The 12,796-nt window shown below is 38.7% G+C and overlaps 1 protein-coding gene across 10 annotated transcripts in view; it reads left to right on the forward strand.

The window, feature by feature from the left end:
* rgs3a (regulator of G protein signaling 3a) overlaps positions 1-12,796 on the forward strand; it is a 141,882-nt gene that overhangs the window by 51,185 nt on the left and 77,901 nt on the right. For 8 of the 10 annotated variants that reach the window (XM_079658726.1, XM_079658730.1, XM_079658718.1 and 5 more), the window contains 4 exons: positions 1,463-1,502; positions 2,341-2,660; positions 3,965-4,042; positions 7,435-7,546. In XM_079658726.1, the coding sequence (XP_079514852.1) occupies positions 1,463-1,502; positions 2,341-2,660; positions 3,965-4,042; positions 7,435-7,546 (550 nt within the window). Of the gene's footprint in view, positions 1-1,462; positions 1,503-2,340; positions 2,661-3,619; positions 3,732-3,964; positions 4,043-7,434; positions 7,547-12,796 lie in introns of those variants that run through there. The other 2 variants (XM_079658733.1, XM_079658719.1) reach the window with 2 other exon arrangements.

Below are 12,796 nucleotides of genomic sequence, written 5' to 3' on the forward strand. Positions count from 1 at the left end.
AAACACATTCTAATTACAGAGCCAGGGCGGGGGGTTATATTCCCAGATTAAAGATGCACATTTCCGAGGAAAAACTCACAAGAGAAACTTGATTATTCTATTTGTTAAATGTCACAAGCCAATATTCTATGTTTTCTGAATAGGCCCAATTCAAGGCAATGTTTCTTCAGAGTCTTTATGTTGATAATAATATGTAAAATCATTTTATACAGCCTGTACTTATTTTTTCATCCAATGACATCATGTATATAAGGTAAAAGCTTTGATCATAACAAAATAAAGCACATTTATTCAAATCAAAAAGACTGAACTGAGTTCCTCAGCTAACAACTATGTAACACTTTGATACTAACCAATTAACAACCTCAGGCTAACCAACATTCAAAATGCATTTTCTTCTTTTACAATCTGGGTAAACCTTAGGTCTCTAAATAATTGCTTCTAAAATATTCTAACAAACTAAATCCTTTTTTCTGTCATATTTAGAGCAGGTAGTGTTATTCTCTTAATTCTCTTCCTCTGTGTCCTTCTGCAACTTGTGGGGTGTTTATTTGTTTGTGTCTGTGTGTGCTTCATGTCCATCTTCATCTGTGAGTGCTTCTCAGGTTGGGGTTCAGTTAAGGGACATTGTTGTGCATGTCAAAGAAATTGAGCTGTCCCACATGACAAGATGAGATTGATTTTAAGAAGGAAGAACATAAATAGATTCAGAGAAATAAAAATATAAAGTGTAGGAGTGTATAGTAGTTTGGTCAGACTCTGGAAAAAGATAGCAGGTGCATGCCAACATAGTGAACAAACATTCAAACCGCCACCACTTTGATGCCAAACAAATGAGGGGGGAGGGATTTGGTGCGATAGTGTGGCTAAATATACCCAAAGCTTGTTGTCTAATTGCACTGACAGTTCTTTAGGTGGTAAGCAAATATTTTGGAAAGCCCACACTAGAGACACATTTATAATGAGAAGCTGAGAAAAGCAAGCTAATGATACGAATACCCTAACATTTTGTGACTTTCCAACCACTAGCTTACTTACTGTCTTAATCTGCACAACATGGGATGTAGTGGCCATCTTTACAGTTGACTGTTATCTGTTATGACATGGAGAAACCTCCACTGACTCGCTGAGTCTAGCACAATTCAAATGAGCTCAGCTGTGTCCTAGACACTAGAATGCAATGTCAATTAAGAAACTTCACATGATAATGTCCAGTTTCATCCCTAAAGACAAACTTGTGGCATAGTGAGATTTTTGAATAAGGATATGCAGTGTGTTTAATGGCAACCCTGTGTTTCAAGTCTCACGCCATACAAAGTTCAAATCAGATTTGAATAAGGACGTGGTGTCTAATGTCATTATGTCTTGGCTTTATTCCACTCTAGACGGAGCTTAGATGTCACTTTTCATAGTGCCTAAGCCTATTTAATAATAATGTCATTTAATATTATTCTGCTTTCAGATCTTGAGGCCTGTTTACCAAGACAACCAGGGGACATTAGGTAAGACATGTTATTACTCAAACATCATTTTATTAAAGGCCACAGTGAACAGTGTCTTGGTGGAAAGCCTTTGTTTCAGTTGGCTTTGGTGCCTCTTTTTGTTGGCTGTAGCCCAGAATGTTAATCTACCTTTTTACTTAACTTTACAGGGTATTGTTATTTTAATTAATGTGTCTTTGGCCCCCTGAAACAGCCTTAAATTACCCTTTAAACTCAAATTAAACTTTTTCAGTTTGAATCCAGTTTTCCCAATTGACTACAACAAACCTTTTACTGCTATTTTAAGTAAATTTTGCCATGTTTTGATTTCTTCTGAAAACTGGCCAATATAACAGCTTAACATATAAATGATGCATAAACTGTCTTGTCCAAAAGGATTTAGCACTATAAGGTAAACACAAGTCGAGCAGAGGATTCTACTTTGGGGACTGAACACACTCATGCTTTTTTTAGCCACTCCTTTTCTGTCTTTTTCTGGTAAGGATAAAGTATAGCCGCAGTTTTTCTCTCTTCCTTTTGTTGCTCTTCATTTTTGTGATTTTTATTTTATTAACAAACAAGATATCATTTATTTAGTGAGCTGCTGTGGTGTTGGTATGTAGATTTTGTTACCGTTCCACAGAGCCCGGCTATGTTTATTTGCTGTTTGTAGTTATGGCTAAACTTGTCATAGCTCCATCCTCATATAGGCATGCTGATACTTGAGTGGTATCCTCTCATCTAACCCTCTAAATAATAGATCATTACTGACACTCCACAGGTAGCGCCAGTAATGATACTGGACAGTATGTAATCTTTGTCTTCACCCTCACTTGCTCACGTTCTTCATTTTCCACAGCCGGCAGGTTATACCCACGGCAGGGCTCTGGTCCACAGCCCCAGAGCAGTGCTGGTGGAGGTCCTAGTAGTAGTAGTAGTAGTGGAGGAGGAGGAGGGGGTTTCTCCAGCCGAACTGGCTTCCTACGTAGGTCTAACAACTCTAAGGCAACAAAGACAGCATCCACCTCCACCAACGCCGGTGCACCCAACTACCAGCAGCAGAATGCTAACTTTGCCAATTACCAGAACTGCACCATCGTCCGCTCACACACTCCACATGCCAACTACGGATATGTCAAAGTGGCTCCCAAGATCCTCATCTTCCCCATCTTTGTTCAGGTAAGCCAATGATTGGAAAAGCCAGCCAACTGTTTAAAGGTTTGATGCTAAGCTGAGCTAACTTGGTCCTGGTTGTAAATGCTTATTTGAAAGTCAGGCATAAGGTCAAAAGGAATGAGCTTATCTCCCAAAATCATACTAGTTTGGTAGAGTCAAAGGTCTGGCCGCTTTAAAACTGTGGCCGTACTGTCGCGGCTATATGGTATTCATCTAAAACCATAGGTACCCATAATGCTCTAAAAAACAGTCTCTGCTGAACATTTGGGTCAAATAAAATACTTTTGAGGTTTGGAGTTAAATACATTGACCTTTTTGCTTCTGCATTTTGTTTTGCAAGTCATGCAGTGTTGTTTTTGTGGAGAATACAGCACTGTGGTTATTTTTCAAATAACCACAGTGCTGGTAATTCATATTTTAATACATTACAAGGCAATTAGACTCTGTATTTATTCAGATGACAGTCTTTTTTATATTTCTCATATACATTCTGTATGATCTGTCCACCTTGTATATCTAAATATAGCTGTGTACAGAAACACTTTTCGTTACATACATTCTTCATATGGTAATCGGAATAATCTAGTTTCCTGAGGAGGGATAGTCCAAGTTAGGAAGGCAAGTCATGAGTCATATGCTAGCATTTCTTCATATACACAGGCAGTATACCCATGCTACAGTGAATATATTTTTGAAAATGTGAGATAAGTTAGAGCAATGCATTTTGCACCTCCTGCAGTATCTACACATTGGCTTCTTGAGTTCTTTAAGTCTATTCCCTGTTTTGAAATGCAGTGACTGTGGTGGTACTTCCTGTTAACTCATAGAAACATGCAACTCTGACCCTACTTCTCACAGTATGCAAATGTGACACATGCATATTGAATTAGCCCACCCTGTACTTGAGAGGAAGTCACCTCCTCCCGTGTTACAGTTCATTTTTAGTGTCATTCTCAGACCACATGTCGCCGCACAGTTGTTTCAGTTGTGTTTCTCACAGCAGTTAGACGACTTACTGTTCAGAAGATCATTTGGATTTTGAGTGCCAACATGGATTTGGTATTACAACCTCAGGTTTTACTTTTTAAAAACAATATTCTAAGATTTGTATCTTAACACAATGCTTAACATATATCAATGATTTTGATGATTAGGCAATGGTTATCATATAAGTAACATGTGCTTGTGGTCATTGATAACTATCTCATCAGATATATCAATAATTATGAATAAACCTTAAAACTATCTTCAAAAACCTTGTTCCTTAATCTGACTGTGTAACTTCTGTGTCATTGATCTTCTTCCAGCCCCTCGACCTGTGCAGCAGAGCGCTCATCTTATCCGAAGAGATGATACTCCATGAGAGCAAGCACCAATCGCTCAAGGTGAGAGGCAACAGTGTGTGCATGATGTTTACATATGTGTATATCCTTGCCTATGCTTGTGATGTGAGAATATACATTCATTTCAATACAATAGAAGCGTTTTTTGAGCTGGTTCTCCGTGTAGAAAGCCCAGTTTTTCTTTCGCTCTTTCTTCACTTTGCTTCTGCTCAGGAATCTCAGTCGTTGACCACGGAACATCCAAACTGTAAGCAGGATATGATCTAAAACTCATTTTAAGAAATGACCCTGAAAGGCACATGATTGGATTTTGTTGATATGTGGAAAGAAAATGTTATTTCCGCAATCCTCTTCCGAAGCGTTTCATAATTTGATTGATCCAGAAAGATTGAGGCCCTTTCCTCTCCAGCCTTTTCAGGTTGCAGGAGACAGAATGACGAGTGGCAAACATTTTACTGGTTTGTCACAACCAGTTATGTTGTTTGTTTATTTGGCCAAAATGGAAGTGACGGTCCATTGACCCAGTGCTGATCTCAAGTCAAAGCTTGTGTATGTTTAAGAGTTATGTATGTACTTGCAAAGAGAAAGCAAGTGAGGAGCAGTTTGTGAGTCGAGATGTCTGAACATCTCTGAAGAATTTGTAACTGCTCTGAGCTATCAGACCAATGAGTCGATGAATGAATGAATAATTGATTAAAGAGCAGAGTGCCAAAGATCTAGCCGAGGGAGAAAATCTGTTTTATGTATCAAAGGAACTCTCTCAGAATATATGAATGATTCTATCACAGTATTTTAAGCTCACCTTGCATAATCTGTATTATAAATTAAGAATGGAAAATGTGTAATACATTTGTATCAAAGGTATTATATTTGTTATTTTCAAAGTTTTAAAATATAGATCTGTATACTGTAACAAGTACTTAAATGTTGCCGGTGTCAGAAATACAGAAGTAGCGGTGTTTTATGTGCTTTACCCTGTAGGGTTTAACTGCATGTTATGCTTCAAAGAAAAGGAAGTGCTGTACAGCAGAGCCAGGTCCGCTAATGTAATCTTATCTAATTGATCAAATATTACTGTATTTCAAGCTAACATTAGCCACGTTATTCTAAATGTATTTACTTTACAAATATTTGGATTATCTTGATACGTGTTCAGCTGTATTTTCCCTAAAAAGAAAAACTTGTGACCCAGGTTAAGTTTAATGTTTTGGCAGAAGCTAAAGTAAGAAAGTTAATCACACGAGGAGTGGAGATATGTTTCTGAAATTTCAGGTTTTTGGAATCAGTGTTGCAACTCATGGAATCCTGTCTGACATCCAATGCTCTAAGAAAGTATACCAATTAGAAAGAGAACAGAAGGATCACTTTTAGAAATAATTAAGCTTTTGCTACAGTTGTTAATTCCCCCTGTCAGATCCTATTCTCTGTGCAGTGAAGTGCAGTGACCGCTGGCATGGAAGGTAATCTGGCCTCTCGGGGGTCAGTCATAAAACAAATATTTAACTGCCAGTGTTTGTCAGGAGGGAGTTTCTCTCCACTGCTTTGTACGTGCTGTTTTTAATGATCAGTTAGTGTTGTTCCAGCTTTAAACCTTAACCCAGGAGGCTATCACACAGACTCTCTTGTTCACACAAACATCTACAACTTTCCTTATGATATCTGAACAAAAATAATGAGCACAGCATTGCAATAACTTGATATAATCTAAAGTGACATTTGGACAAAATGGAATTTTAGTGGATTAAATAATGGTAATACTTCAAAGTGACATTTGGCCATAACAGCTTTAAGTGGATTAAGTTGTGTGAATAGAGAATAAGACAGCGATTGAATAAACATTCAACAACATTATTTTTGAAAGTGAATATATAAATACAAAACCAATATTTATTAAAACACACTATGCACCATTATCATTCATCATTCATGCTCCCTTGACCGGGATGGCTACCTTTATTTTACATTTGTTATTCTCAATCAGAGAACAAGGTTGTGTTTTTAAAATGTTTTGCGCTCTTTTGGTCATTATGTGTTTGTTGTTTGTCTGTGTATGCATTTAAGGTTGTGTGGTTTCTCTGTGTGAACATTCTCTGCTGCTTGCCTTTCACTTGTCACTTTGTCCTCGCCTCTGTACTCTTACTTACATCCTCTTCCACCCACACAAACCTACACACACACCCTTACCACATACTGGTATCATCTGACATACCCACTCTGCTATCTCACCCTTCAGAGGAAGCCACCGAAGCCAAAGCATTGTTTTCAACCGTTGCCCATCTACATCAATTACACCCTATTCATGTTATTTGACATGAAAGCACACATGTTTATAAGCTACTTTTTATACTCATATCTCTTTTTTTCCACTTAATGCTTAGTTCCTTCATTATTCTCAATGTCAGTGTTTTACTGGCATGCCTTGCTCACTGAGCCGCCTCAGAAGCATAAAGGCAGTCATGGGCTGCTGTGACGTGTTGCAAATCTCTCTGAAGTAACAATCTGACGTTTGTGTGTGGACTAAAAGAGTCTATACTGTAAGTAATTAGATTAAGGCCTTCTGCCTCTTCTGCACACTGACAGCAATTCCTCTCATAGCGATTCATCATCTTTGACGGGGATACTGGGGCTACAGTAAATGAGATTAGTGTCTTGAGTTTGATGGAAGTGTGGGAAGGTACAGTATCAACAAGGCTACAAGAGTAGACAGAAATTAAAGGACAACAAAAATCAAGTAATATTGAATAATGCCCTGCTATTAAACTAAATGAATTGAAAAAGTGTTATGACAGTATAGTAATTACAAAAAACTGGATAGGCTTTATTTGCAGTAATATTGATATAAAGCCATTGATTACTTGATCAATTAACATGACATTATAATTGACATGATAACAATTACAATTTTTCTAAAAAACCCGGCGCCATTTTACAATCTTTAAATCTAATTAGAAACTTGCAGGGATACTACAACAATAATCTTAATGATTGAATGAAGCAACAATATTTCCAGTCCAAAGAATTCAAATGTATTTATTGAAGTTTAAACACATATATACATTATGTATTTATTTATGTATTTATTTTCAAAAGGCTTATACATGTTTTACTAGCAGTTGTAACACTACATGAAGTTTAATCAGAGTCAATAAGTAAAATAACTGACTAGGTCAGTATACCAAGGCACCAGTGTAACATGCAACAGGTTCCCAAAGCAAACTGTGGGTTTGTTTGGCCATAATTGTGTAACTGTGAACTGCATTTCCTGTGTTGAAGAGGTGACTGAAGAGTTTTGGTATGTGTTAGGTGGTGTTATTCACACTTTTGCAGATCATATGTGATAACTTCAAAGCACTAGTGAGACCTTGTCAGAGGGGTGTTTGAAACTCAGTATTTCTCTCATTTTGTCTCTTCATTCTCCTCCTCTGTTCTTGTAGGTCACAGTGTTTGTGTACAGTGACCTGATGCTGGTGACAAGAGAAGACGAGCCCGGCAGGTGTAATGTCCTCCAGAGTCCGCTGTTCCTCCGGCAGCTCAGGCTCCAGGACGGTATGTACGCCCCTTTTTTGCACCCGTTTCCAACATTTGTTAAAGTCTAAGATGTCAAAATTGTTAAAGGTGACCTATCATGCTAAATGCACTTTTGTACGTCTTTCATACATGAATATGTGTCCCCCGGTGTTCCAGGGAACTCACCAAGTGTCAGAAAACACAACCCTCTCTATTTTCCTCCATACCCAAATCTCTTAAAAAGGGGCTGCAACGGATCTGATACAGACTGATCTAGATTTTAACACTTCTGTGACGTCATAGAAGTGGCGCTACGGCTATTGGGCCAACTCCACCAATCAGGGGGAGACAGCCACGGACATTGTCGTTCGAAAGCGCTGGAGACGCTGTAGTACATATGCCAGGCCTGTAGATGGTGCTGTTTTCACATAATCAGCCCATGTAAAGACAGTGTTACATTGAGAGAAATAAGGAATGGCTAAAATGCATGATCTGTTTGGTATTTTGAAAAATAAAAAGTATAAATATGACTTACATAGGTATGGTCCTACACTATATTATTCAAATATAGCATGATAGGTCCACTTTAAGGTGACAAATTCATGTTACTATATCAACACCTTCCTTCAAAGTCCTGAAAGAACTCGGCCAAAATTGCAATATGTAAATATATTTCACAATCTTATCTGTTACCTTGTTACAACACTTTAACAGTTACACACAAAAGGCAAATGAAACACTTGAACCCACAAATTACACAACTAAAAATAAGCAGACAGCCCCGTGATTACAGGGAATCAGTTGAACTTAACCAGAGGATATTTAGGGAAAAAAGGGCAAAGTTCCTGATGCTTTGTCTTTTTATGTCACCACAGTGTAAACAACCATCTCCTCTAGCGTTAAGGAGAGAATGGCTTGGCTCTCAGGGCCACACAGAGCATAGAGCTTTCAAATAAATAGGGCTCCCTGTAAATATCTCTGTTTAGAGAGGTGGGCGGAGACGGGGGGCAACGTTTAGAGTCAGTGTTGGGTCCGAGGCAGAGGAGAGGAGGTACACCAATATTTCTTCAAATTCATAAGTCCAGGTGGGAGAAATAGTGAAAGCCAATCTCTCCTCCAGCTGTTGGTGTCAATAGCTGAGTGACAGTAAATAGGATTTAACAGTGGGTAGTGGTGTCGGGATTATGTGGTTGATTTAGCAGCATGACAGGTGTTAAAAGGATGTTGAGCTAGGACCTTGTCCACTCTGTCCAGCAGAATATTGACTGTAATGGCAGTGTTCACAGTCAGTGTGAGTGTAGGGGGAGACCACTGTGTGAAGTCATTGATTGGAAATGTAAGTACCCATTCAAATAAATGCTGCTTTGGGTGATTTATAGGTGTTTTGTGGCATTTTATTTGAGGTCTCGGTACAACCGTCAATAGATAAAGCCCCCTAGATAGATAGATAGATAGATAGATAGATAGATAGATACTTTATTGATCCTAATTTGTGAAATTCTTTAATTTTACAGGTGTCATGGAAGCGTGACTACCCCTGACACCTTACAGTAAATCCATCACAGTATCCAATGATAATATTGTTCTTCAGAAAACTAGTAGTAACGTTGGCCCCTTCAGTCTTTTGGTGAAGAAGTTTATAATGTATCGTCACATTTTTGTCTATTTATAATTTAGTCGGAATGCTGTTAACAGCATTCCAACTAACTGTTCTTCTACGGACGAAAAGTTTATTATTATTCCGCCGGTATTTTGCCGCGCTTCTCCTCCCGCATTGAACATCGCAGAAACTCCGTTCAAACATCAAAACGTTCAGCTCGGTCGGGAATCGATGGCTATTAATTTTCTCATTCATACATTTCATAATTCCAGAGATACATCCCATAATACATCAATTTTTTAACATTGAAGTCAATGGAGAAAATCTTCACACTTCAACAAATCTTCATGCAATTCAACTGCTAGCTGTTCATTCATACTTTCACTCGGACACCTCATTCCAACTTTAAAATGTTACACATCTTTCTGACATTATTCGTGTAAAACAACTTTTAAATCTGATTCTTACTTTTAGAGATATTAAACATTGTTCAGACCTTCTTTTAGAGGTTTTCTTCACATTTTAACATTACATGTAACTAGAGTGTGTGATGTCACAGCTAGAGTGGAGGACAGCTTGAAATTCGCATTCATATATTTTTTTTAAACTGCCATAATTCTCAAACCCTACATTCCTGAGACATAATTTATCATTACAAATGTAGGAAAACATCTCGTAGCTTGAAAAATGACAAATAATTAAGCAAAATAATTAAGCAAAATGCTTTTTGAGGGCATGAAGTGACAAAAACGTTCAACATTCCTCCATTAAACCCCATTGTAATTTCAGGCAGATATTTCCTCACGGCAGCAGCCGCACACCTTTTAGTTAAACTGCCAAAAAGGCCACATTATTAACCCGAAACTACACAAAAATTACACTTCAGATACTCAACTTCCTTGACATGTTTCACGTTTTGAAATTTCAAAGATATTTGTTACGGTTCTTCCACAAAACTTTCACATGTAAGAGGTATATCTCTCATTCATAACAATGAAGACTTGGATCTCTACAGAGCTCGTTAGCTCAACTATAAACACCTGTGTAATGGAACACGATGATGTCATCATTCCAACTGACATGCTCAGAGCAGACTTCAGATAGCAGTGTGCAAACAGTCCAGCCGTGAAGACATCTGCGAGCACAATGCTCGCCTTGAAACACGGTTTTCTCATAACTTCAGTGAAAATACTCCAAACAGCCTAGAACTTCACAGGTTTGGTAACGATGCAGCCATCAACGCATCTAAGCGTAGTATGGGGTTTCATCAAATGCCATTGCCATGGCGACGGACCACTCGCCATGAAACACGATGTGGCTGTAAGTCCCATCGACACGGTCCAATCGTCCCTCAATCTTCACTTGTATATCACTGGTCCATGCCTCAACAGCTCTACGCCAAATCTGAGATCTCACCATATGCCAATTCCATGGAAACGCATCCCTCGCCATAAAACATGATGTCGCTATAAGTCCAATGGACACGGTCCAATCGTCCCCCAATCTTCACTTGTATATCACCGGTCCATGCCTCAACATAACTAGGCCAAATCTGAGATCTCACCATATGCCGTTTCCATGGAAACGCATCCCTCGCCATAAAACATGATGTCACTATAACTCCTATGAACATGTTCAAAAAGTGCTCAAACTTCACATGTGTACTAACAGTCCGGCCGTGAAGACATCTACGGGACAGTTTTGAGATTTCTTCAAATGCCGTTGCCATGGCAACACAATGCTCGCCATGAAAGACGGTTTTCTCATAACTTCAGTGAAACTGCTCCAAACGCTCTAAAACTTCACAGGTTTGGTAACGATGCAGCCATCAACGCATCTAAGCGTAGTATGGGGTGTCGACAAATGCTGTTGCCATGGCGACAGATCGTTCGCCATCAAGTTAGTTCAGAAGTTTGCAGTTCAAATATTCTGCTGCTTTTCCAAGCCTTTTTACTGTCATTTCTTCTCTCATCACACATTCAAGCCCCCAGTGTTCATGTATCATTTCAATCTAAATTCTTCACTTTCTTCTTACACATTACATTTCAGCATAGCAGTTTATCGTCAGATTTTCAGCATAAAGCATTCCCACTAACAATTTCTTCAGGAATTGCATTCTCTAGTTAATATTAGAGTGCCTGTTTCCTTGGTTTATTGCGTTATGCAGCTTCTCGTTAAGTTCCCACCTGAACTTTGAATGCATTCAGCTCATAAATCCTCCACGTTATTATTAGCTTAATGTCTCTGGCAGCGACATACTGATACTGAAATGAAAAATGCTGCTTGTTATGAAGCAGGTCATGCGGCCAAATCTGTGTCAAAGCTGTTTTCCAAATCAATAGGAGCTAAAAACATGTAATTCCCCCGATGCATGTCTAAGACTGAATTAAAGTATTTTCCTTTTTAAATTGTCGATGACATTTAAAAACTTTTTTTCATTTTTGTTTTTTGTCTCTGTTGTGGAAAAAAAGATTGTTTATTAAATTATTTCAGGTACATATTTTCAGGACATTATGAATTTACGGTATATTTCCATTTGGCTCAGTCTATCATTTAAAATGTTGTAAAAGTTCAAGCACAGACATTTTAGAATGTATAATAAAGCCCTCTGACACAGAATGGCCTGAGCTAGTCTGCCCTCCCTGCAGACATCGCTGTCTCCTCTGGGAGACTTCTGACCTCCACCCTTCACCCAAACAATCGGAGATCTCCAGGGTGGGGGATTCAGAAGGGTTTGCGTGTCTCTGTGAGGGTGTGTGTGTGTGTGTTTCATGAGACGACACACACGCACACAGACACACATCTCCACCCTGCTGCCTGTCATTGTTATTTCGCTTCGGCAGCGTCACTCAGGAAAGAGGCGCCCGGGGATTGTGTTTGTTTCAGCAAGGGTGTGTTTGACGTGTGTCTGTGTGTGTGTGTGTGTGTAATGACAGAGTACAAGCTCAACGCAGGGGCTTCCTGTGTCACCCCTATACTAGCCTGAGGAGCGTGGGAAACACTGAGAGTGATCGACCACAGATAAAACTAAATTACCATGTGTCAATCCAACTTTATCATTGTACTAAACAGAGTAAGCAGACGTCATTAAACAGCCCATCTACACGACCCTATCAAGCCTTTTGTCAGCTAATGCTACAAAGTTGTGGAAAAATGACATGACTGTTAAAACTGTATTGTAAAATGTTACTGATGTTATAAATGTCCTTTAGTGGGACAGGAAGTGGATTTGAGTAACAGGGAATTACTGGAATAATACACATTTGACCCACCAGTAAGCTGTCAGGTGATAGGAAGGAACTACATATTAGATTATGGCTTTTCTGAACACTTATGAAATTGTGTATTTTTTTTAAGTTTGGAAATTGTTTTGACTAAGACTAAAACATGAATTTATTTTAAAAGTCCTGCATCACTACAGCATGTTTTAAGACGGCACTCTGTCTGCTAGTTTTTGTAAACAGAAATATATCCAACAGTGACCTCTGCTGTTATAAAAATGAACACTTTCTGCAGTGTAATGCAGGTCTCATGGAAACATTCATAAAATACCATAACAGGAAAGCTGCCTGTGGAGGCTGCTCTCAACATTGTAGGTGAAGAGGTAGAGGCTTGAGGCGGATGGGAGTGTAATAATCACACAAATATTTAATAATTTGACAGTGACCTTCAAAGGACCTCTCTTCAGT

Source organism: Notothenia rossii, assembly GCF_949606895.1.
Source record: "Notothenia rossii genome assembly, chromosome: 11".
Classification (NCBI taxonomy): Eukaryota; Metazoa; Chordata; class Actinopteri; order Perciformes; family Nototheniidae; genus Notothenia; species Notothenia rossii.